The following is a 26,841-nucleotide window of genomic DNA, read 5'->3' as shown; positions in this document are numbered from 1 at the left end:
GGGAAACTGGAAAGTAATTTCCCCTGATTTACTATCTTATTATTTATTTATTTAGTCGAAAAGAAAGTAGTAGAAAAATCTTGACCTGAGTTGTGCTCACGTTAAACTGGACTCAATGGATGTAATTGCAGAGTAATTCTTCTCTAAAACAGTGCCTCCCGTCCCTCTCATTAAGAACCTGTCTAGCGCACCACGGCGCGCGGCTCCCACGCACTAGATGTGAGTCGCTCGCGCTCTCATCTCATCAGAAGCATTAAACTACAGCAGTCACACGCAGCTCCGAACACCGATATTCCGGCACTCTCACAGTTCCGTCAGGGAATTCCGTGTAGGGAATTTTTGTCCAGGGAAATCGTGCTGAATCGAAGACTTCCTCTTTGGAATCACTAAAGGTAAGTCAAATACCAAATGAGGTTGACCACCTGTTTTTCGAAGTGTGTTTTATGATGTGTAGGCTAATGTATATATATATATAGCCTACATAAGAATATATATATAGGCTACATTAGCCTATATATATATATATATATATATATATATATATATATATATATATATATATATATATATATATATATATATATATATATATTCTTATGTAGGCTAACATGATTTTCGGGCTTTATTCTGAGCACAACCATATTGACAAACATTTTAAAAGTCATCTGGAATTACTGCTCAATTAACCTATTTATTTATTTAGTTATTTAAACGTACATAAAATATCAGGCCTAAATGAATTCATGAGAATTTCTTGCTCCAACCAAAGCAGACAATGAAAGCACAGTATGAGCTCAGGGTTCCATAATGGTTTTGGTCCAAGAAAATGATGACAAGGAATTATTAGCTTCTGTCTTCTTCTTTGGCTTCTTTATAGCATTAATTAATATACATTCACATAGCTAAACGTGATAATGTGTTTGTTAATGTTTACAAATGAACTTATTAAACATTGATTAACAGATTATTATTTAATATAAATTGATATGCTTACAAATGTCATTGCATTCTAAATTTGTATATGCATTTCTTAAAAATCTGCACATGATTTAAACAGATGTTATAGAATGATTAAAATCTAATTTGTTAATGTATCCAAGTGCTAACACATTTCTTTAAACTTGTCTGTAAAGGGTGGTTAGTTAAGTTTAGCTAAATGCTTGCTAAACAACAAAAATAATTGTAATTTGGGTGCAAAACATATTTTTATCACCACAACACTTTGTATATATCCGTAAATGGAGGATATTCCTTGAATCATACATCAACAGGAGGAAACAAATAATTCACTGTTAAATTATTAAAACAATAATATAACCGTGTCCCCTTAATTGAACCCTGTACACTGTTGACCCCTTAAAGTCACATAATTAAAGTCACCTTATATAAAGTGGGACCAGCCATTCTTATATTTTTCAATTTTCCATCTAGGTCAACACCTTTTTGCATTTGTAGGCTACATTTGTAAATGTAAAAAAGGACATTTGGTAATGAACTGAAGTTTAATGATGTGTTAGCATTTTTTCAGATTTCATACAGTGATTAAAAGCTTATTTGTTAATGACATCTTAGAGTAATGATCTGGTAATCATTGTATATTGTTTAATAAGTTCATTAGTAATCAAGCACACTATCTCATATTTCTTGCTATGTGAATATATGATATTTTATTAACAAAGTTTGGGAGGAGCACGTTCAGATAATTAACACAAGTGGAGAGCACTCAGCAATCAATGGTAAGAGGTATATATACATTAAGCAGTCTCACCTCAATCCATTGACAGTCTAGCAGCATCCCTCCACCACCCCTTCTCCACACTTCTAGTCCTAACCACTTACATACGGGGGGAGTATACTCTGGGTTCGGGCCGAACTCCGAGCTCCCCCCTGACAGCACGCCAAATACCCCCTCTACACCCCCTCTAATTGTATGTAAGTGTGAACTCGTGAAATAGCTATTAGCTAATGATCCATTAACCATTATAATGTTTGTTAATGATTTAATGAAAGTTATTATAAAGTGTTACCAAAATGGGTAAAAATATATATATTCAGAACACCAGGGGAATGTTTGCAGATCAGGCAGGGGAAAATACTCCCCCAGAAAACAATAAATGTAGTATAGAGAAAGACTGTAGGCTACTCACCAACATGTTTTTAAAATATAAAAACAACAGGGCTGACACTGTTTTGGCCGTCCCCGTGAAGTTATTCCAGAGCTGCGCTGTGACTCTGTGATGCAAAAAAACAAAACAAAAACAGCTCTGGGGCAGAATGCATGATAAATTACAAGAGCTTCTTAAAAAAAAAACTGCAAAGACCTATATCTTCTCCTTAATAATACAAATTATGATTACTAGTCTCAGATATTTGTTTTTAGGATTTGAAGATTAAAATAAAAACCTGATACACAGTAGGCTATGCTGTGCATATTGATAGACTGAGTGCCATCCTTATCTCTGCCAGTCCTGCACCTTTGTCTTTGGCCTATAGCCAGATGCCCTATGTTGTCTCATATTTAATTCAGGGCCAGTCAGGTACATTTTGTACCTTATAACAATTATTATGAGCATACAGGGCCAACGGTAAAAGATACTGATTGCAATTTGACTGACTGTTAAAAATAAAGATTTTCAAAAGATGACGTGGATGATAATAACACTAATACTATAGTAATAATATACAGATACTGATGACAGTTTGTCTTAATGTTCAAAATATAATAAATCATAGCCGGTTTCACAGACAAGGCTTAAGTCTAGTCCCAGACTAAACTGCATGTTTGAGCTGTTTTAACTGAAAGATACAGATATTCACAGGGTTGATATGGGGCATGACGGTAGGCATCATTCTGACCAGGAGTCACCGATTTATTGATTTCTTATTTCAGACTGGTAGAACACCAACTCCTCTCGCTTGCTTCCAGATATTCATCGCCACCAGACAATTTATTGGCACGACATGATTGACATTTAGTTCTCATTAGTTCTCTGAATGCACACCTTATGGAGATTCAATTACTGGATGAAGAATACGGTTTTGATAGTGTGACTGTGTGCATGTAGTGGAGTATGAAATATCCCATGAGCCAAGTAAACAGTGAAATTAAAACAAAATGAAATTCCTTCTAAGAAGCAAAATAATTACCCAAATCTCCGATGGGGTGCTTTTGGTGTGCAAATAAATGAGTTTGTATAATGGGGATTTGTTTCTTTTTATTTATTTAATTTGTTATGAGAGGATATCTTCTAATTTTGCATTAAATATTTGGAGACTTATAATGAAATATTTAATTGTTTTGGCGCATCTATTTTATTCATAATAATTTGAATAATAAAATTACATTTATTTTCATCTGTTAAAAATCGTTGGCTTGGGCTGTTTTGAGTGTGCTTTGAACCCATAATATGTAAATAAGCTTGGACATTTAGGCTAAAAAACTATGCTATGCTATGTATCATAAACAACTGAATACCTAATGAATAGTTAGCTCTGAATTTTTATCTGGGAAATATTAATTGACTAGAGTTAATGTAACCAAAACTTCAACAGATCTTTTTAGCACCTCACACACTCCAGCTAATTGGACATTGCTGAGAACTGTCAGCTACGCAAATTAAACCAATTACATCTGCTTAGTTTCTGAAGGTGAAGAACAAGAGTGTGTTTGATGCACTTCCAACTCATTTTAGAAGAGTGCGGCTTTATTGATTGAGGCCATGCGGTCAGGCAGCCCGTAATGATCTTGTGATTGTGCCCATAAAGATTTTAGTGCCCAGAAGCATTCCATCTGTTGACTTCCATCTGAATCAAGACGACACCTGTAGGCAATCCAGGTGGCCCTATGTGTACAAACATCCACACCATGACTTCATTTAGAGTAAGGTGCCACTGGACTGGGCTGAGACTAGTCCTGTATTATCTGTTCTTTGTGTCCAAGACATGACTTTGGATAGGAGTAGAAGAGCCTTGAACAGTATTAAAGGGAATGTCACAACCAGGCTGCCTCCAGCCTGAAGTGCCATCACCAGTCCAACACACAGAAGGCTTTTTGGCACAGTCACTGCTGAAAGTTTGAGTAGGACGGATCTTCAGTCATTCTGCATCTGGCAATGTGTTCTGATATCTCTCTGTAACAGTCTGTTGTTGTTTGCTCTCTGAAGTAGAAATTGCGAAAAATTGCATAACCTCTTAAGACGTGTTGCATAAGATTTATGTAGCATACTTCAAGGCATAACTCTTAAGTTTGTGAAATTCCAATATCCAGATGGTTACATCAGGCCTTGAGAAGAATGAAACTTAATGCGTAAAACTTTTTCCTTGGAGAAATGGAATTCTGTAAAGATACTTAAAATTGATGCTATTTCATTTTTTAATCCACAGTCCTGTCTTTATGTAAATAATTCATTGATGCATGATATTCAAAAGGAAAAAATAAATATCTGTAGTCTTTAATCAAATGTAATAACTTGCTCTTCCTGTGAAATGACCTTCCTTTTCTATTTACGTCAATATGAATAGACAAAATAATTTCAACCACTACCCTTTAACTACCTGTTTACTGCTAGCTGCGACCATCACAAATATCAACTAGTGTTTCACATGCCAGTGAGAAATAGCATATTAGTTCCCTAATTCCAAACTATGTAGGTAAATATTGCTGTTTATTGCTAAATAAATTGTTTTATATCCAGATTGTGGAGGAGGTTCAGCGGAGATGAAGGAAGAGCTCGATTTCAGACTTGACAACAAATGTGCAGGGCCAAATGCAGTGAAACTGTCGCGGGACAGAGGTGGAGGACAGCTATATATACCGGCATGCACTGATTGGTTGGATTACCTGAACGTGCTCCTTCCGAACTTTGTTAAATAATTTTCATTAAGACATGACAACACGTGGCGCTATACTTGGAGCTGTTAACATCCTCAGATTCAGACATATACATTTCTCTTGCACTATTAAAGATGCGTTCATGTCATGTCATAATAACGGTAACGATTCTGAACAGTAAAAAGCATTCATATGCTTGCAGAACTTGTAATTACAACGTGTAAACTCGTTTTCTGAGTGCTACAACTTGTAGGCTACCACGTGGCCACCTGACCACTGCAGATTTAAGGGGTGCGTCCGAAAGCTTTAAAATGTTGCCCGGAGGACGCCAATGTAGGAAGGCATCAACACATTACATATTATCAAAAAATATTGGGTTATTTCTTTCTACCCAAATCCTGGGTTGAGCCTTTTGGGTAATTTTTTGGGGTTATTTGTTCAGTATAGTTTTTGTGTAACCCAGATCTTGGGTCAGACGTAACTACCCAGTGTTTGGGTAGTTTTTGTGTTACCCGGATCCTGGGTCAAATATAACAACCTAGGGGTCGAGTTATTTATCCCAGGCTTTTTGCAACCTCTTCAGGAGAGAGCAATGCAGCTCCGTCAAAATGGTGCATGTCTTCGGTAAAATACAGGTTTGTGTCCATTTTATTTTATCAATAAATTCGTTATTGTGCTGTATATCTTTTAATTTTATGCAAAGCAACATACAGGGGCGTGATGTAAACTCACCTAAATGCGTGCCGCGTCGATATTTTTGCGCGATGGAACGCCTGATGTCTTACATACAATTTTATGATTTTATTTAAAAAGACACAGAATAAACACATGTTAAAATATGTTCTCAGAACTGTACACTGATTGTTTATGGACAGATTATGGAGCCTGTCGCCGCATATTTCGGCTACGAGTGAAACTTCTGAAGAAGTTCCCCTGCTGAAATTATTCAAGCTCCGGCAAGAGATCCTGCACCGTACGGTGGAAATGGAACAATAGAGTCTGCTCGATTACACTTTAATTACTTGTAAATGTTTAATTTTTACTTTTAATATTTGTTAAACGAGCTTAAATGTTGGCAATAGGCCTATGTATTACAAAATTATATAAAATATACTTTAGTGTAAAATAAGATTGACAATAAAGGAATTATCATGCAAGACAGTGGTTGTAGCGAATATTTTAAAAAAGTTTAGATGATTTAAGTTAATCCGTAGACATTAATGCATGTAAAGTAAATAAAAAGCTAGTATTATTGTAAAAATATATAACTATGCTGGGTTAAATCAACCCATTATGCTGGGTTACATAAACAAATTTTCTGGGCAAAATTAACCAAACATGTGTTCTGTCCTATATTTATCCAGCCCTTGGGTTGAAAACAACCCAAATTGGGTTGTTTTTAACCCAGTGTTTGATTTAACCCATGCATGTTAGCTTTACTTCCTGTCTCCTGAGATACCTTCACCTGATTGATTTTTGAAGGCAGCATAGATGTGTCCGTCGCTGCCTTTGATATCCCACAATCCTGTGCTTTATCTGTGCCAGATAAAAAAAATAAAGATGGCATCTGAAAGTTGCAGTTGGTGGTCAGTTTGTGTGTAAATGTAGGTTTCTGACCAATGTTTCTCGCCTTTGATGTCATTTCTTGTGAGAAATTACTATTGCAATAATAAAACATTTGCTTAGTTATCATCAAAGCTCGCTCTATTTTACTGTATATCTATATACAGTATATCTATATCTATAACTATTATTCTGTTTCAGAAGTTTGTCCGAAATCAGTTTCATTTTATCAAAGTCATTGCTTGATAACGCAGTGAGGCAACAAGCCAGCTGGCTAAAGTTCTTGAATGCAGCCAAGCTGTGTTCGACTTGAAGCGGCACTGTGCAGACTGATCAGTGTATGACATCAAAGTACAGCGAGAGCGATTCAAAAGCATACAGAGCTTTTTACGGTAATTACGAGATGGTGTGAACGCAGCATATCTCCAAAATAAATCTGCAGTGCTCGCGTGATATACCGGTCATGTGGTAAAACTTGTAGCTCTCAGAAAAATACGAGTCTAAAGTAATAATTACGAGTAATATGATCACATGAATGCTTTTTACAAGTTAGAATAGTTACAGTAATTACGACATGGCATGCAGTGAATGCAGTACCGCGGGAAATAGGGGTGCTGAGCGTGCTGCAGCATCCCCTGGAGTAAAGCCCACGAAAAAAAAATCCCCTTACTTTAGTTTAAAACGAATGCTTAGTTTGTGGTTCATTATTATTTTGTAATGAAAACAAAACACAACTTGCGCTTTTGCCTCCGCCATCGTCCTGTCAGTCATCACCCCTCTCTTGTCATGTGGCTCCGTGCTGCTTCTCTTTATAACTGTAACATCCGTTGTCCAACTGAACCAAATTTATTTTATTTCTATAAAAATGCAAAACGACGGTGGGCAAGTAATGTAACCCTATATAATAATAAACAAAAAATAATATTACGCAAATAATAATATTAGTAGGCCTATGTCCAGAAATCATTGAGTTTAATTTATTGCCACTGAACTTGTTTAATGTGATCGTCCATCCTTACAAATACTACAATATATTGTTAGGCTCGAGAGTATTTAAATTAGATAATAAATCCATTTAAATAATTGTTTGTCCTGGTCTGGTTGTAAAATGTTTGGCCACCCTTTGTTAGATTTTGCTGTATTTGGCCAAGCGGTCGTTAGGGTGGCTCGCCAATATATTAGATTTCTCTAATACATAAAATAAGTAAGCTTGACCATAGTTCTTGTGGGGAGAAGAATTTATTAAAGGTAGCACAGTTCTTCAGCAGTGATGTTAGCGTGTCGGCCTTCAAAGAATCTTAACCCAAAGTTCTGTCTGTGTTACAGAACTTGAAGACAAAAGGGCTACATACAATAGGAAACTGTTAGGAGCTCCCACAGGAGATTGATCTACACTGCAATCTACTCTGAGCAATGTTGTTTCTTTGTCATTCACACCCATCAGTTTCTATGGGCCATACGTCTGAATGGGCCATTTGGTTCACACCTTTACAGACACAGACATAGTTGATTGCATCTGAGGCACAGTCACAATGTAAATGCATCTGACTAAAGATGATTGAAAATACACATAATCTTTCACCTTGTATAGCTTCTTTTTTTTCTCTCATTTAAACTGATCATCAGTGATTGTATATCAAGAGCAGGGACACATTTGTGTACATTTTGTTTTGTGACTTTACTTGAAGCGTTCATCTGTGTGAAGACATTGCGCATGCACGAGCGCCAAGAGAACACCGTTGCCTTCCGCCACTGATAACAGAGGCAACGAGCATCCCCCCACCCCACACTCAGCCACCCCTACTCAAAATACATTACGCGGCAATGCGTGAACGCACCTTAAGAGTCCAGTATGCGATTTCTGAGAATATTTGAAATCACCCCAAACAAACACACCACTCCCTTCATTGCTCCGGCCCCAAAACGCACGAACATGCAGTGCAAGAGTGGATGCCTCTTTATCATAGCAGAAGTGAAGCAAAATAAAGTGAAGATGACGAAAGAACGACAAGGAAAAACAAAGAATTAAAGGGATAGTTCACTTTGAAATAAAATTTTGGTATGTTTTAGCTTACCTCAAGGGCATCCAAGATGTAGGTGTCTTTTTTTCCGCAGTAGTTTCAATTTTGATATTTTTAGGTCAAACCGTTCTTGTCTGTCAGTCATTTCATGCAGGTCTATGGTCACTGTCTCAAAGAGCATGCACAGAGTCCAAATTAAAACAATTCCCCATCGTCCAAATTAAACAATTCCCCATCGTAAGTACACATTGATGGCGTCATCTAGTGTATATATCTAGGCGACATCTAGTGTATATATCTATACCCGCCCGCGCCCTCAGATCATTTGGACGCGGCTGTGTTCAAGAGGTAACAACGATATAAATACTGTTCGTTTTCTCACACAAACCGCTCGTTTCGTGTCTTAGGCCATCAATGTGTACTTACGATGGGGTATTGTTTAATTTGGACGATGGGGAATTGTTTTAATTTGGACTCTGTGCATGCTCTTTGAGATAGTGACCATAGACCTGCATGAAATGATTGACAGACAAGAACGGTTTGACCTAAAAATATAAAAATTGAAACTACTGCGGAAAAAAAGACACCTACATCTTGGATGCCCTTGAGGTAAGCTAAAACATACCAAAATTTAATTTCAAAGTGAACTATCCCTTTAACATAGAGTATACAAGCAAGAGTTTGTTAGTCACCAGCAGCACACACCAGTGTTAGTCACGTGGGGAGCAGAAACAACGCAACCTTGGCGTCCGTTTTCAGGCCTTCCGGCTTAGATCTCTCCAGTGCAGGAAAGCTTTTCTAATATTAACGCGGGTTTTAAAGCTCTTGCCTGATTATAACCCTTCTTTTTCCAGTGATATTCCTCTGACCCTTTCTCTTATGAGTATCTCAGCTATCTCTTTTTCAACAGTATTTCTTCAAATCTCCCTCTTCCTCACTCTCTCTCCTCCCCCATCATGAGTGTATACGCCCCCTGCTGATTGGCTACACGTTTTTTTTTTGTGGTGCTCGGTCTGAACCACTTTCAACAGCGTTTTTTCAGAAATTGCTTACTGCACCTTTAAGGATAGTTGATCGTTCTTGACGCAGCGGACCCGATTTGCACGATTCCATTCTTCTCCACTTTTCCATCATATATCAGCTAAGTGGCATTTGTCTTAAATAACAATGAAGAAAATGTTAAAAAAGTGGAAATAAAGTGCTCAAAGCCAAGTTTAACTGTATTATGGGTGAATTGAAATTGAATGTGGTGTCCTTGCGTTGGTTGGGTGGGCTGATATATTGACCGCGACATGTGCAGCTCCCTTCCTGGACCTTTGAGGATACTGATCAGCAGGTTAAGGGTAGGGGTAGGTGTAGGGGTGGGCATCTAACACTACTTACACTTAGTTCAAATGGCATCTTACTATGTACATAAAAAAAAAAAAAAAAAAACACTAATTAATCGTAGGCCTAATAGTATCTGCCTAAATTTTAGTAACAGGATATCTCCCATCCCCAATACATAGGCAGTCAGGTGTCATCCATGTGCATTATTCTGACTTCAAAAAGGGATAAGAATTTAGAGCATCCACATTTGGAATGCATAAAAAGCCCCCACCAAATTCCACACGTTCTCTATCCAACCATCACTAACAGTCAAAACTAATAATTTTCCAAAATTTCACACATCGTTTAGTGTTTTCTGAATCACCATATTTGTTTACTTTGTTTTTGATTCGCTAATTTACTCTGGGAACATGTGTCAGAGCTGAAGATGCCACAGCACTAACAAAAACGGACGAATCTGCCGTACCATATTAGTGCTCCGTGAATGAATAGAGTAGGTCGTTTGGGAGAGAACTGTGAGACCTTATATATTTACTGAAACTTCTCGCAATTACCTTTGGTCTTCCCTGAGGAGGGGAATTACCATCAGCAGGCAACCCAGGCAGGGATTTAAAAGTCTTCAAGACATATCGCATATGCAAATACTTTTAATAGAGTGTAAATCAAGAAATTATTGGTGTGAGATACTAAGTCCCTATTGCCTGCACACATAGAATGGATCCTGTTATTTGTTTTCTTTGGTAGAATATGGCTTTTATCTAGCATATTAATTTTAGAGAAAGAATTATTTTCAGAAATAAGATCTGATGACTTGTTTTGCATACTCCAGGAATCCATGTTTAATATTACTGTGAGTGAAAGGTCTTTAAATGCATGAAAGTGATGAAAGTTGGGTAAAGATTAAAACATTAAAGTGAATTTGTATATGATTAAATCCTTTAAAATACTGCTGTACATATTACTGCTAATCTGATATTCAGCTTAACCTACGCTTTGTTTAAAAACCTATTGAGCTGTCTCCGTTGGCAGCACTTCAAGCATTATAAGTGCATGAAGATTATTGAATGTTGGCAACATAATTATACCTCTTCCTAAGATACCTTATTTTGGCAAGATTCTAAGGCAGCTTCTCATGCAATCCCAGAATGCTTATGGTGTGTTTTCCAAAACAGCATCGCAGATCAAACCAAAGAAAATGTGAGGTATGATTTGCAAAAATAATAATTCATAATCATGAAGTAAGTTTTATAATTATGAATTTTACTTTTTCAATCATTTAACCACATCATCACACTCCATATCAGGTATTGTTTATTCAATTCAAATGTATTTCTATTGTGCCTTTCACAATTTTGAATAGTTGCAAAGCAGATTTACATACATATGGAAAGTAGTTACAAAAGTAAAGATATGTAATTATGACAAATAAAGAAAACAACATGTAGTCAGTTTGAAATGGTGAAAGAAATTCACGTACTTGATCAGAAGTTTTATTGATTTAGTATTTCTACACTCCAATGCATACTGTACTAATACACTTTTCCCATTAATGGTACTTTAAAGGGGTCATGAACTGGATTATTTTATTATTTTATAATGTTTCCTGGGGTGCCCTTATAATGTTAGTATGATTTTTACATAAAGAATTGTCATAATTTAGAAATAAAAGGCATTTTTCCCTACCCTGATTTTAGCCTCTGATTTGAACACTCTGTTTGAAGGGGCGTGTCTGCTGTGAGACTTCAGTGTAAACGCCCACTGCTGTGATTAGCTGACATCTTTGTATATTAAATAGCTAGTATTACATGTGGAACTTTCTCTCTCTCAAAATCTTTTACTACGTTTTTACTATTACATCTATCGAGATTAACGAATCGTGAAAAGTGTTTAGATCTATTCCCATCACATGAAAGGTTGCAGTGATGAGCATTGAGCAGATGACAGTCTGTTGATTGTGTAAATACAGCGATCTCATCATTGCAACGCAATTTCTGCACTCTCACGAATGTTTTCACCAAATAATAATGCAAACACGATGTAAATACAGTAAGAGCTTCGTTGTGCAGTGTAACAGCATCATTGATTTCATAACGAGTTTTGGCAACTGTCCAGATAAACTCGCGCTGTGTGATTGACAGCTTGGGCGATTGGAAAGGGAGCGTTCTTTGATCCCTTTCTGTATATAATTTAATCACAGTTTAAATAAGATTATTTTCATCCTACTAAGAGAAACGACATGAAGTTGATTGTTTAGTCACTGGCTTGATTTGCTGATGCATAAACAGTATTGAATGATTTTGAGAGAAAGATAATCTATCTGAACTTGAATAATTACACATCAGAAATCACTGATCACAGATCAGGCATTAGAATAAACATGGTTACATTTGTGGTGTTGCTGGCAGATCCATATCGTAAAAGTGTGTTTGCAAAGCCTGGGCCGAAATTGCGACTGATTTACCAAATAATCCACAGTGAAATGCACCGAATACAAACAAATATTGCACTGCTTATTTGCACTGAGCACTGAGTTATTTGCATTAATGCACTGAGACTTTCACATTGTTGGAACCCCCCCTCGGAAGGTTATGGTATTGATCCTGTGTCGATCTTTACTCATTCTCATGTCACTATTCACTAACGCTCCAGTGGGCGGTGCCAAAGACGTGGATATGTAGACATAGGCGTTGATATTCTTCTGCAAAGGCGTTCTTTTGCAAGTCCCCACTTTCAGATCCTGTCGTTTTCTAGCCTTGGTTTCAATAAAAGCCGTTTTTGGAATAACAAGGAATTTTCAGTCTTGAGTATTAGTATAAAGACCTCTTTTTATTTCTCAGTTCATGACCCCTTTAATGGCCCGTTGCACTTTGAAATGTGGACTGCAGACCTTTTTATGTCAAGATATTATGAATTATCTATCAATAAATTACAGAAACGTCTGTCTGTCTGTGTGTCTTTTATTCGCATATCTCTCGAACCGTTAGTCCGATGGATTTCAAACTTGACAGGTGTCTTGCTACGGGCACAAGTAAGTGCAGTGCCAAGTTTGACGTTATTTGGATAAGAAATGCAAAAGATATTGTTAAATATATCGGTAAAAGAAGCGCTTAGAAGGTTGTGGTTTAAAAATAAACATTCTGACATAAACACTCTGTCAGCTAAATATTAAGTCAGCTACACTGTTTACTTCTGCATATTATATTTTATTCACGGCCATCATTTGTAGTAGCCTATTCACAAACTGTTTGCTCAAGCGTAGCGTTTTTTCGGAGTTCACTGTGTAGCCTGTTCTCTGAATCGTCGCGCTTATTCAGTTGTGGATGTTAACTGAATCTGTAAGTCAGCTATGCTGTTTACTTCTGAATATTATATCTATCTATAAATGACAGGAACGTCTTTCTGTCTGTCTGTCTGTGTGTGTGTGTGTGTGTCTGTTATTCGCATATCTCTCGAACCGTTAGTCCGATGGATTTCAAACTTGACAAGTGTCTTGCTACAGGCACGAGTAAGTGCAGTGCCAAGTTTGACGTTGTTTGGATTAGAAATGCAAAAGATATTGTTAAATATATCAGTAAAAGAAGCACACATTGGCCTTTGTCGCCCTAGCCGCTGGCCACTCCCCCTCTCACACTGCACACTGAGTGAGCACAGCGCAGGACCAGAGACAGAGAGCGTCGAAGAAAGCAGCGGAGCTTAAGTAGCGTTTTCTCAGAGTTCACTGTGTAGCCTTCTCCCTGAATCGTCGCACTTATTAATTTGTGGATGTTAACTGAATCTGTAAGTCAGCAACACTGTTTATTTCTGAATATTATATTTTATTCTGGTGCGCTTAACGTTATCGCTACTGTGTAATAGTAGCCTATGCTATTCACCAACTAAACATATCCTATTCAATGCGTTCACAGTCTCTTTCACACCCATCATTTGTAGTAGCCTATTCACTAACTGTTTGCTCAAGTGTAGCGTTTTCTCGGAGTTCACTGTGTAGCCTGCTCCCTTAATCGTGTAGTTCAATTTTCCATATGTATTGTATGTCATTATGTCAGTATCAGTATTTGCTTTCTACCATGCACAAATAAAAATGTCACTGAACTTTTGCTGTGTAATTGTAACAATGGGCACTCAAACACACCGAACCAACAATTACTAAAAACACACACAAAAATTGATTTTGCACGGGCACTTTGCACTAGTTAAACAAATTATTAAAATTATCATGACCAGTTCTCAAAAATTACACAAAAAGTTCCGAAAATTTAACTGCATGAAAAGTAACAACATAAAATTAAAATAATTTGAATTCATGTGTAACATTTAAATCTGCAGCGTAATGAGAGACCATTTAATCATCAAATCATTTCATTGCGTTTTACATCAGGAGGAGACAGTTCTGCAGTACTTTGAGAGTTGAAGCGTGCAGAGATAATCTACAGAGAAATGTTACGGATGGTTTTATTCCATCCACACGCACTGAAACATGTTCACATTCTTCTACCAATGTGTGTTTAAGTGCGTGCACAAGAATAAAACTAATGTTATGCCGATTTATGCAATTGCTTACTGCAGCGTTAATGACAGATCATATCGGGTAAAAGGGAAGGAAGCACTTTCATGTTCTATAGCCTACAGGCCGTTTCACATTTATTTTCAAGCACCACTTACTGCGCATATTGAGACTTTTCTCTGCGATTCGCAGTCATTAAATCCATATAATTTGTGCTGTCATTGATGTAAAAATCAGTTTGCTTATAGAAGTAGTCTTGTAACAGTATAGAAAGAACACAAAAACTCAGTTTTGCGTGATGCATATCAGCGACCCGGGTTCGAATCCAGTCCGTAGTGTTTCCTACATTGAATGTACATATATCTGTTTCACTTGTTTCACTTGTCTCACTGATGTTCTCCGGATAAGTGAGTTATTGGTATACTGGGGGTGTCTGTAAAATGTCAGTAAAAGGTAAATTCTTATGCTGTGCCATTATTTATAAAGATAACTTTATTGTATTTGAAGCACACGATAATGATGCCATTAGCACACTATACTTGGAATAGTTCCACTTTAGCACAAACAAGTAAATTTAATACAACTTTAGTTGAACTTCAGGACTGCTTTTCGACAACTAAAATGCATTTTGTACAAAATTAGGTGTTCCAATTTAACAGACTTTAAGAATAGCAAATTATAGTGTGCTACAAATACATTTAGTTATACTAAAGTACTAATGAATAAATTGTGCAATTGTACAATTTTTTTCACTAGGGTAGCTACCGACTATGCAATGTACTAGTAAAGCTGCGAGTTATGCTATTGTTTGAGAAATGCACCCCAGTTTAGTACTAGGTTTTGCTGATCATAATGTACCCATTAAACCCTGTTGGTAGATGATCTAACTGCATTTAATGTCAAAGAGCATCTTTCTCCATTGATGGCCATTCAAAAGTAACTGAGTATTTTGACCATTTTCAAGCGACCTAGATATTGTCAGTTTTTAATTACACAAAGTAGATGTTTTACCAGTGACTGGTTCTTTATGGAGGGCTTGATATCTCCCTGTCTGCAGCTTTCGACATGACAGCTTAAATTAGCTGCTAGTCTGACTGTGTGTGTTGTTGAGGTGCCATCAGTCAATCAGCGATTAGTCACATGACATTTAGGTTCAGGTGGCAGAAAACCTGGCAGCAGAACTGAGCACCGTAAATCACAATAAGCAAAGATGGCAGATTTTAAATCTTGTACCTCTAAGATTAGCTTTGCAACATGCTAACACAAAATTCTATTAAAATAAAATGTGAGTTGAGCATTCTGCCCACTTCACATGAGGAGTGCTATTGTGTGGCTCAACTTTGTTGCTGACTATGTAGAACATTTCAGATAAGTCACATATGATGTTCCATTTCCGTTAGGATGCATATGTATGTAGAAATACCATTCTGAACAGAATGCTCATTATGCAAAGGCTGTTTCCAAAAAGTAGATTTTGTAATTTTGACAAAATTTCAAGGCAACATTGCTTGTGCCTTTTGCAGAGGAGACAATCCCAGAAGACACAGCAGCAAGCTTAGTGAAAAAAAATCCAATTCATGGATGAAATCCAATTATGAATATAAATTAATACATACAAAAGTGAGACAAGCTAAGTTGCCACTTATGACGCAAACATACAGTCCCAAAAAAATACAGTGTGAACACTGTTGAACTCGGGTTCGACCCAAACAAACAACCAAATGTGAAAGTAACGCATTCGACATGCTAGCTAGTGTCAGAGTAGGCCCTATATTGAAGCCTACTTTAATTGTTTACAGCTCACTTTTTGGTAGTGCCAGTGTTTATAGCTAATGCGAGTAAATATGTGTTTATAGTGCCAATAAAGGTTTAATCCTAAAAAAATATTAGAGAGAAGAGTGCTATTAGTGTTTAAACAGCCTGATAGAATAGTCTGATCCTGCTCTATAACCAGCAGGTTGGCAGGAGAAAATAGCTGGGATGATCACACTGACTAGGATGGCTTGGCATTGATAAAGACAGGGTTGGCCATCTATTCTCTGCTTTTTAAGCTGGCGACGCACTTACTTGTGTGTTCCCTTTCAGTCGGTCATGTTCGACGTAGTCAACGTGTCGACTGATTGGGATCACGCTAGGGAGTCTGTCATCTTCGAGTATTGTAAAAACGAGCCAATGGACATTGGTGTGCATGAATCGCATCACACACCCCACCCTTCAGCGCAGGTATAAATACGGAAGTGGATGCACGCACCAGTTGTCTTTCGCTTCGGAGCTGATTGGTCTTGATGTTTCTGAAGAGTACTGTTGTTTACAACGAGCAAATGTGTCGGTGTTCTTCTAGGAAGACTCTCCCAGTGCTGGTGGTTCTACAGCGCGAGTACAGCGGTGGATCGCGAGCTTTGAGCTCTCAACTGCTGTTTTAACAGCATCAAATTTCTGTGTTGTTGATGGCTGGTTAGAGGGCGGAAAAGTGAGTGCTTCACTCACTTTTCCATCCCCAGGCGCTCCATCCCCAGGCGCTCCAGCTGTCCGGGATTTCTTCGGGGCCGCACAGTTACATCTGTTGCCACTCTGATCTTGTCCCCTTGCCAGTTGTTACTCCCTTAAACACAGAGACACCGGCTTACAGCTGACGCCGCGGCCTACGCAGAATGCGTTAATTCCCCAGTAAGCCCTCTTGCACATCACTGTGTTAAGTCAGGTAAGAAGGAGCAGGTTCTTTTAGCTGCCCCATAATGGCCCAACTAGGACCTCGTTCCCCAGACACCCTTCCTGACTCATTCCTCTGAGACGTCTCAGGAATGGGGCACCGTTGGCACCCGCACTGAGCCGGATAAATCCAGGTTCCGTTGTGGTGGTTCAGCTATCTACCTCTAAAAGAACGTGGATACTATATCTTCTGTGAGAGCTCCCTCTAAAAAAATTAGGCTTGCTTACGATCTGAAGTAGAACCTGTTCATTGTTGGTGTTCTTCTCAGGGGAAGACCCCCGAGAGTGTTAACAGATAACGCATGCAAGTCACCCACGTGCTTAACTGATGACAGGGCTATCAGAAAAGCGGTTTTGAGCGAAAGGTATTTCAGATCCACGGTCTGTAACGGTTCAAAGGGATGTGCTTTCATGGCCTCCAGGACCACAGAAAGATCCCAAATAGGAACCAACGGGGGTCGCGGGGGATTCATCCTCCTGGCTCCTCTAAGGAAGCGGATGACGAATTCGTTCCTTCCTATTGCCTGGCCGCGCGTCGACTCAGCGAACGCCGCAATGGCCGCAACGTAAACTTTGAGCGTGGAAGAGGTCCTGCCCTTTTCCAGCAGCTCTTGAAGGAAAACAAGTACCTCAGAGACCCCACAGGTTTGTGGGTTCAGGTCTTTCCCCGCGCACCAGTTAGTAAACACACAGACCATTTCGACGCGTAGAGCCTTCTCGTGGAGGGAGCTCTAGACTGCGTGATCGTGGTCACCACCCCTTCTGGCAGGACAACGGGTACCCGTTGATTATCCATGCATGCAGAGACCAGCGCTCTGGATGAGGATGCCAAATTGAACCGCCGGCTTGAGAGAGGAGATTCCTTCTCACCGGGATTGGCCATGGGGCTAGATCGGTCAGCTGCATCAGCTCTGGGAACCAGACTTGGTTCTCCCATCGCGGGGCCACGAGGAGCACCTCATGGCCCGCCTCCCTGACTCTCCTGATTACCTGTGGTAACAGCGAGATCAGGGGAAAAGCGTACAGCTGGCAGCTGGCCCACGTTTGGGCCAGCGCGTCCTCGTTCTTTGAAAAGAACCGTGGGCAATGAGCGTTGTCTTTCGACGCAAACAAGTCGACTTTCGCTTTGCCAAAACGGCGCCACAGCAGCTGGACTGTCACAGGATGCAAGGACCATTCTCCCGGGGGAACATTGTCCCTGGACAGTCTGTCTGGACCGTCGTTTAGGCGTCCAGGCACATGCGTGGCTCTCAGCGAGAGCAGGGAGTGCTGAGCCCAAACGAGAAGGCGTTCCGCCAGAGCATTGAGATTTCTGGATCTGACACCGCCCTGGCGGTTCACGTAGGCTACCACTGACATATTGTCCGTGCGGACCAGCACGTGCCACGTGGTAGCCCCGTAGGTGTAGGAGGAAGTGCCTCAGCGCGTTCTTGACCGCCATCATCTCCAGACAGTTTATGTGAAGGCATTTCTCCTGGTCTGACCACTGGCCAAAGACCGGTCTGCCCTCGAACAGGGCACCCCAACCTAGGTTGGAGGCGTCTGTCGAGATAACCTTTCGGTACGAAATGGCTCCCATCGTCACCCCCGACTGGTACCACTCGGCCACTGTCCAGGGCTCCAGAGCTGAAACGCAGCTCTGAGTCACTCTGATACGCAGACCGCCGGAAGCCCAAGCTCGGTGTGGTACTCGTGCGCTCAGCCAGCGCTGTAGCGGGCGCACACGTAGCAAACCCAGCTGAAGCACCACTGCGGCTGAAGACATGCAGCCTAGCATTCTCTGAAAAATTTTCAAGGGGACAAGGCTGCCCGTCCGGAATGAAGCGGCTAGGTGTCGAATGCAGCGCACACTGCGTCGACAGGCGGGCTGTCATAGACACAGATTCCAGATCTATCCCCAGAAAAGAGGTCGTCTGGCTGGGCAGTAATGAGCTCTTGGTCCAGTTGACCGTGAGACCCAAATTTTCCAGGTGGCTGAGAAGCCGCGTTCTGTGAGATATCAATTATATCTCTGACTGCGCTAGAATCAGCCAATCATCCAAATAATGCAATATTCGCATGCCCTCACTTCTGAGAGGAGCAAGAGCCGCGTCCATGCACTTTGTAAATGTACGGGGTGCTATGGACAGGCCAAACAGGAGGACAGTGTATTGATATACCTGACCGTCAAAGTGAATCTCAAGAATGGCCTGTGACGGGATATTATCTGAATCTGAAAATATGCGTCTTTCAGATCGAGAGATATAAACCAGTCCCTCGGGCGAATTTGCGCGAGGATTTGTCTGGTCGTAATCATTTTGAACGGTCGCCTCATGAGGGCTTTGTTCAGGTGTCTCAGATCTAAAATGGGTCTGAGAGCCCCATCCTACTTTGGAACGAGGAAATAGCGGCTGTAGAAGCCTGACTCGCTCTGAGAGGGTGGTACTGGTTCTACAGCCCCTTTGCATAGTAGTTTCGCTATTTCTGCGCTAAGTAGGTGTTGAAAGCGCGGGGGGCGACGAACGAATTGCAGTGAATGCAAAGTCACAGGACCTCTCCAGCTCTCGTCTGTTTCGGAAACCAGCAGAAGGGAAGGCGGTTTCCATGCAGAGGTTGGCCCACTTAAAAGATTAGTGTTGCCATCATCTTGGTGAGTTTCCCAAGGTGCACCGTGCGCACCTGGGTAGTGAGCTCCTCCAAAAAGAGAGTGTAGCTCCTTCCTGGGTGTTGACACGAGTGCCTCGCTGACAGAATTAGAGATATGGGCTGGGCAACACCAGCACATTCGCTAGGAAAATAGCCTATGTGTCGAGCCGGTTGCTTTCCGTGGGCTCCCTTCACACGAGGCCAGCTTCACCTTAGCCTGGTTTATAGTGTTGGCTTGCTGCGCCATTCCCCTCCTATGAACTGGATAAGTGCGCATTTTTGCTCCAGTTGAGTTCCCTCTTCCGAACCCTGTTGAGTTCCTCCTCACCCCTTCGGTGTTGGAGGGGGCGGAGCGTCCAAATGCTAGACCTATCACTTGTATGCTTGGTAACTTGTGTTAGGTGGGGTCCATATGTTGTGATCCCTATGGCGATCCCATATGTGTATTCTTCCACGGGTTGACTCCCTGCGGCGAGCCCGTGTCTTCCCTTGGCAGAGCCTGCTCTGCCGTCACTGACCGGTTGCGTCTCCCCCCTGGAGCCACCTCAGTGACATTCCATATGTTGTACTGCCCGCTAAGTTCGCTCAGTCCATATGTGTATTCTCCATGTTACCTCCTTCGGGCAGGATGTTGCTTCTGCAGCGTATGCCTTCGATTACATATGTAACCCTCGTTCCCTGAAGGAGGGAACTGAGACGTAGTCCCCCAGTCACTATTGCTGTACCACCGCTGACCGGGTTCCGGTCAGCTCCTCAGCGAAAAACAACTGGTGCTTGCATCCACTTCCGTTTTTATACCCGCGCTGTGAGGTGGGGCATGTGATGCGATTCATGCACGCCAATGTCCATTGGCTCGTTTTTACAATACTCGAAGATGACAGACTCCCCAGCGTGATCCCAATCAGTCGACACGTTGACTACGTCTCCGTTCCCTCCTTCACGGAACGAGGGTTACATACGTAAACGAGACGTTTCCACTGCACTGTGAAAAATGTATCACCAAACTTGTGTGAGGCGTATTAGATTGACAGAGTGGCGCCAATGTCTCTCAGTGTTATCAGCATCTTACTGCAAGGCCAGATACAGCTTCACCAGTGACACAAATAGTAAACATTGTAAGATGCTTTCATGTAGCTTGGCATGTATAAGCATAAATCATATGCCTCAAAACAAAAAACTAAAAGTAATATGTACCTTTTAAGTACCCAACATATTTTTAAGCAGTGTAATCCTGAAAACCATTTTATGCTAATGTGAGGGGTAATTTGGACAAAGGGGCAAACAAATTTGCCACCTTGAAAATTGCATAGCAGACTGTGCTTGAGTTGAGTTTACAATTGAAAATAACATATCTAAAAAATAACCATAGTTTGGGTGTTTCCTCAGCAATGGGCACTTGAATTAAGCCTGTGAAATTTTAGTAAGTTAGCGCTCTTAAAATAAGCTTTTCATACTTAGTAGATTATGTAATTTGTCCACTAACAATGTCCAACAGAAGAAATTCTGTCTTTTTTTTTAAACTCAATTAAATTATATATTGTTTAATAGCATTCTATGATGAAAACAGCATTTTGAAATAAAATGGCAAACTCCTTCGTCTTGCTAAAGCTAATTTAACGGCTAGCCACAAAAGTGCCACAACTGAAGGACAGTGTTGTAATGTAGGGGAAAAAATTATTAAATACTTTTCACACAATGTTGAAATTCTTTGATTATTACATTCTTGGTTTAGAGTTTTAAATGTATTATTTCATATTTGTTTATGATGAATTTTAAAATTGGGACACAGTTATAACAATAAAATACATGCATTTAAGGCATTTAAAAATAAAAGATAAAGGCTAGCCCTCCATGTTATATTGCATAGTTACTATTAAGAAAGGGGGAAAATACAAAACATTTGGAAAATTAAATAATTTTATTTCCAGATGACATGCATATCTGGTGACAATTTTGTATCCATATAAATGTACTTGTTTAACTGAAAAAAATAAAGCATTGAATCTTGTTCATTGTATGTGCTTTTCTTATATAATAAAAATAAAACAAAACAAATGAAGGCATGTCTACGATGTTTTTAATTCAAATAAACACCTGGTAAATAAGTTGAAGAAATGCACCCTAACGAAATAACGAAGTTAACACCAATTCACTGGAGTCATGGTTTATCTGATTTAGTAGTTCACTTTAAAATGAAAATTACCCCATGATTTTCCCTCAAGCCATCCTAGGTGTATATGACTTTCTTCTTTCAGACGAATACAATCAGATTTATATTAATAAATACCCTGACGCTTCCGAGCTTTACAATGGCAGTGTATTGCAACCATCAGTTTGAAGTGTTAAATATGAATATTTTTCTTACACAAACTCATCACTTTGCTTCAGTTGGCCTTTATTAACCCCCCGGAGCTGTGTGTAGTTATTTTATGATGGATGGTTGCAATCCACTGCCATTATAAAGCTTGGAAGCATCAGGGTGTTTATTAAAGGTATAGCGGAGGATTTTCTTTTTCCGGGTGGATCATCAAGACTATTGGTCCTCCTAATTGTCAATCATTCTGGTGATATGTTTACGTAAGGCCATCGTACGTGCTCGTCCTTTCTGCGCATGCGCACTTTCAGGTGTATTATGTGTGGTGAGCTGTCTATGGGTGAGCTACGGTTTCAGCCATTCATTGAAGCTCGCCGTTCTCACGGGGTTTTTTCAAAATGTCTGAGGGTCGTAAGAGAAAAAGTGTCTACGAATTGTATGACAAGAAGAGAAAGGCCTCTGAAGAAAGAAACCAGACCAGAGTGTTTTTGGGAGAATACACAAACGCTAAACGCTTTAGTGTACGCTGGCGTGCGCTAAAAGCACAGGTTGGGCTTCCCACTGATGCCTCAGTCGCAAAGTTTCTACTCGACAGGTAAAGTTTGGCATGCTATTTGGAGAAATCCATTTAAAATCACTGCTAGTAAAAGTTAATGTAAGCTATGATTAGCGATCTTGCAACTTGTAAACAGAGCGTGCACGAGGAGAACTAGGCTCGTGCATGCTCTCTCGTGTCGTGCACACGTTTAATAGACGTTTCCTCTCGGGAGCAGGTAGAATGTTGCGCATGTGTATTTTTTCAAAAAGTGGAGAGGGCGGTTCTTTTCTAAATTTCGGGAAAATCCTCCGCTATACCTTTAATATAACTCCAATTGTATTCGTCTGAAAGAAGAAAGTTGTATACACCTGGGTGAGTAAATCATGGGGTAATTTTCATTTTAAAGTGAACTACTCCTTTAAGACTTTTTTTGACACTCCCTGATATTAATGTAAACTGAAAAGTCAATGTCTTTTATTTTTCTAACGGGAAGGAGTTTTGCTCTTGCTCATACTTTTGCTTTATCTAACTCTTACAGGTCACAACCGTATGGCGAATACTTTCACCATGGACCCCAGCAATTGCTCAGCTGTGGATCTCTCTGATGTTTTGGCCAGCCAGATGAGTCCCAGCAAGATCCTCCTCTCCCTGACTCTCTCCTTCCTGGCTGTAGCAACCACCGCCATCAACTCCCTGGTCATCACTGCTATCCTGATCACCCGCAAACTCCACCAACCCGCCAACTACCTTATCTGCTCTCTAGCTGCGACAGATCTCCTGGTAGCTGTTCTAGTGATGCCCATTAGCATCGTGTACATCGCAGAAGAGACCTGGGTTCTTGGTCCGATAGTGTGTCACCTGTGGTTGGGTGTCGATGTTACATGCTGCACCTGTTCAATTTTACACCTGGCTGCCATTGCACTTGACCGATACCGTGCCATCACCGATGCTGTGGCGTATTCCCAGAAACGCACGTGCAAAAGAGCAATCATAACCATTTTTTCCCTGTGGACACTGTCTGTGTTGGTTTCTCTACCACCTTTAGTGTGGAGGAAATCCTCAAGTGTTGAACACAAGGATGGGAAGAGGGAAGTCATGGACTGCTGGATTGAGCACGACCATGTGGCCTTCACTGTCTACTCCACTTTTGGAGCATTCTATATTCCACTTGCCCTCATTTTGGTTCTTTACTACAAGATCTACAAGGCGGCGGAGACACTGCGTAACCGTAGAGGGAGCAGCCGATTAGTCAAACAGACAGTGAGCAGCGTCATGCTTTCAGGAATGAGCTCTGATAAGGACATCACCCTCAGTCCCGACACATTCTGCCCAATCGAGAAGTCGTTTTCCGAACCATCAACAGATGGGGAAAGGGTGCGCAGCACTTCCTCGTCGGGTAATCTCATCAAGGTCCGCAGGAACCCAGGGGCTAGGGAGAGACGGGCGGCTTTGACATTAGGACTAATCCTGGGAGCCTTTGTGGTGTGTTGGTTACCGTTCTTCCTGAAAGAGGTGATAGTGAATATTTGTCCGAACTGCAGCACCTCTGCTGTGATTGCAGATTTCCTCACCTGGCTTGGGTATCTCAATTCCCTCATAAATCCGCTAATATACACCATCTTTAATGAGGACTTTAAGAAAGCATTTAAAAAACTTCTGCCCTTCTGTTGCAGCAATGTCATTTGAAATTGACTGGGAGGGAAAGAAAAACATGAGGTTTCATCGGACAAACTTTTGAGTTGAAATCTGCAAGTTACAATGACAATCCTGTCATACTGTAAATAAACGGACTTAACGCAAGAATTACACATCTTTCAGAGACATTTCATCAGTATATTGTTTATACAGTGCCTGTAAATACTTTGGTACATGGATGCATGTAAAACCAACCCATTTGCTCCACTCAAAGATTTCAGTATTTTGAAATAGAGAATTTTATATAAAATTAAAAAGCGCCATGTGTACAGTGTCATGTAAATTGACGTTGTCAAGTTTACACCAAGGGGTAAAAGTTTGGCTGGTTAGCATGACCCAGTTAGCCCCTGCTGATGTGTCGTAACCACCATCTGGATCGTTAATTAACAGCCATTCAAAAGTTGCTGTGTATACTGACGAAATAATTTTTTTTTTTGAAAATATAAATCTTTTTATTAGATATAATATTTTTTAGTATATTACATTAATAATGTTTTTCGTTCTAATATTTTGTTTTATCTTAAAGTTCCTTGGGTTTGAACAGAGCTAGAAAAAAAGGCTTTAAATAATGCTTCTTCTGCTAATTTACAAAACATCTTAAACCTGAATATGCTTCCATCATTGAACGAGTTTAAGTTACTTTTAACAGATTATGTGTTTTATCCTTTGGTATATTGATGTTGTGATACTTGATTGTGTTTTTCTGTTATGATGTGTACCTATATGTATGTTTTTGTAGCTGCTTTTTTGGCCAGGTCACTCTTGTAAAAGAGATTTTAATCTCAATGAGTTTTTAACCTGGTTAAATTAAGAATGAATGGAAAAAAAATAATATACAAAAAATTTGCCATGTGACTGATTTTAAATTTTTATTTTTATTTTGGAGGGCTCTCAAATGTGTGAATGAGGGCTTGGGATTACATGTTTGTGTGTGGGGATTATACGATTGACTATTGATTATTATGTACCAAGTGTTGGAAATACCAGAATTATGAGTTCCCAGCACATGAATAACCAAAGAAAGTCTAAAAACTCTGAATTCTAGATTATACACAAGTTGTGGCATTGGAAGAGCCAAGCCTGTTTGAAACTATTGTGGAAACACTGATCTAGTAGATGCTAGCAAGTCTGTAGTGAGTTATGATTTTGCATACAGAACAGCTAATAGACAAGTATAAATTGAATCATTAGTAGAACTCACAGTAATGCTAAACACAACGATGCCAATCACAACACACTGGGCCAGCTAACCAATCACAGCTAATTTTGTATTCGGAAGGAGGGGCTTCATCAAAACTGGAACCATATGCGACACACTCGGGTCAGACTGGGGAGAGAGGTGCTGTGATGTAAAATATTTGAAAAATGTGTTTTGAACAATCAAGCATGAACGCATATTCTAGCTACACCCCAAAAACATCAAGACTTCTTTAAAAAAAACACAGGTCCTCTTTAAAGGTGCATTGTGTAATATTTAGGAGGATCTGTTGACAGAAATGCAATATGATATAGCCTACATAGGCTAACCATGTTTTCAGTGGTGTAAAAGACTTTTAAAGAATGAACTGTTGAAAATGGTTTTATTAATTAGAATGAGCCAATTATATCTACATACACCGCGGGTCCCCTAACATTGAAATGCATCGACACGTTTCTACAGTAGCCCTAAACGGACAAACGTGTTTCGTCATGTTGTTCTTCATGCAATGAAGCTAACTAAAGTCAGCTAATAAAACACACAATGATGAACAAGTAATAATAATATTCGCAATAACATATAATTTTACTGAATTAAGTAAACCTAATTTCTTTATAAAGAAACTTCATTGCTTAACTGGCTACTCTCTGTTGTCTCAGCCATCATCTCCTGTCGGCCACCGTAACTTCTGTTGCAATTCACAACCTTACCACTAGATGCCGCTAAATGACACAGTGCACCTTTAAGTGATTAGCTAAAAATAAACAAATAAAAATAAGTGGAACAGAGCACCCATGTGCAAAGATGGCAGACATAACCCTTCTCCCTGGGGCGGTCTTCACGGTTAGCTCAAAATGCATAACACAGCAAGATCCCAGGAGAAAGACAAGAGAATATTCTGTTTGAATGGAAAATGGAAATCAGTATGCTAAATAAACTTGCTTGAAACTTAGGCTATGCTTGAAAACAGCTGGTCACAATTGACTGACTGCTAATATTCAACATTCATGTTAGAGTGTGCAACATTTGCCGTTTGCTTAAGAAAAAAAGAAAGAAAAAATAGAAAAAGAAAAAAAAAGAAATTATATATAACAATAGTTGGGTGAATTTTCAGAACAGGCATTCACAGTTCTATGCCATTACTACAGTAGCTGTAGACAATGATGGAAAACATTACCACATGATTGAATTACAGCATCAGGCATGAAAACTGGTCAGGGGTAAAAAAGGTGAGAAGGATACGGCAGCAAAAAATCCAACCCAATCAACTTTATATATAGATATCACATTTTAAAAAAACAAGGTTACCAAAGTGCTGCACAAAGAATAAATAGGAAATATAACACATAAAACATATAAAATATGGGGGCCATTTTAATGTGTGGAGGCAAGTATTTACACAGAACACACATGAGATTATTTTTTCTTTTTCACCTGAACCAGAATCTCAAGGGCCCGTTTTCTCTGTTTAGCAGCATGTCTCAGCCTTGCCCTCTTCTCCTCTTCAGCCACCT

General features: G+C 39.8%; 1 protein-coding gene across 1 annotated transcript; it reads left to right on the top strand.

The window, feature by feature from the left end:
- Nucleotides 1–255: 255 nt before the first annotated feature.
- Nucleotides 256–24,953, top strand: htr1fb (5-hydroxytryptamine (serotonin) receptor 1Fb). The gene is made up of 2 exons (XM_084106687.1): nt 256–392; nt 22,973–24,953. Exon 2 carries the CDS (start codon nt 22,984–22,986, stop codon nt 24,118–24,120), a length of 1,137 nt encoding a protein of 378 aa, XP_083962813.1. The 5' UTR covers nt 256–392; nt 22,973–22,983; the 3' UTR covers nt 24,121–24,953.
- The last annotated feature ends 1,888 nt before the right edge of the window (nt 24,954–26,841 follow it).

This window comes from Abramis brama (assembly GCF_963993115.1).
Source record: "Abramis brama genome assembly, chromosome: 2".
Taxonomy (NCBI): domain Eukaryota; kingdom Metazoa; phylum Chordata; class Actinopteri; order Cypriniformes; family Leuciscidae; genus Abramis; species Abramis brama.
The sequence above is the reverse complement of the archived record's forward strand: the minus strand, read 5'-3'. Positions and strand labels throughout refer to the sequence as shown.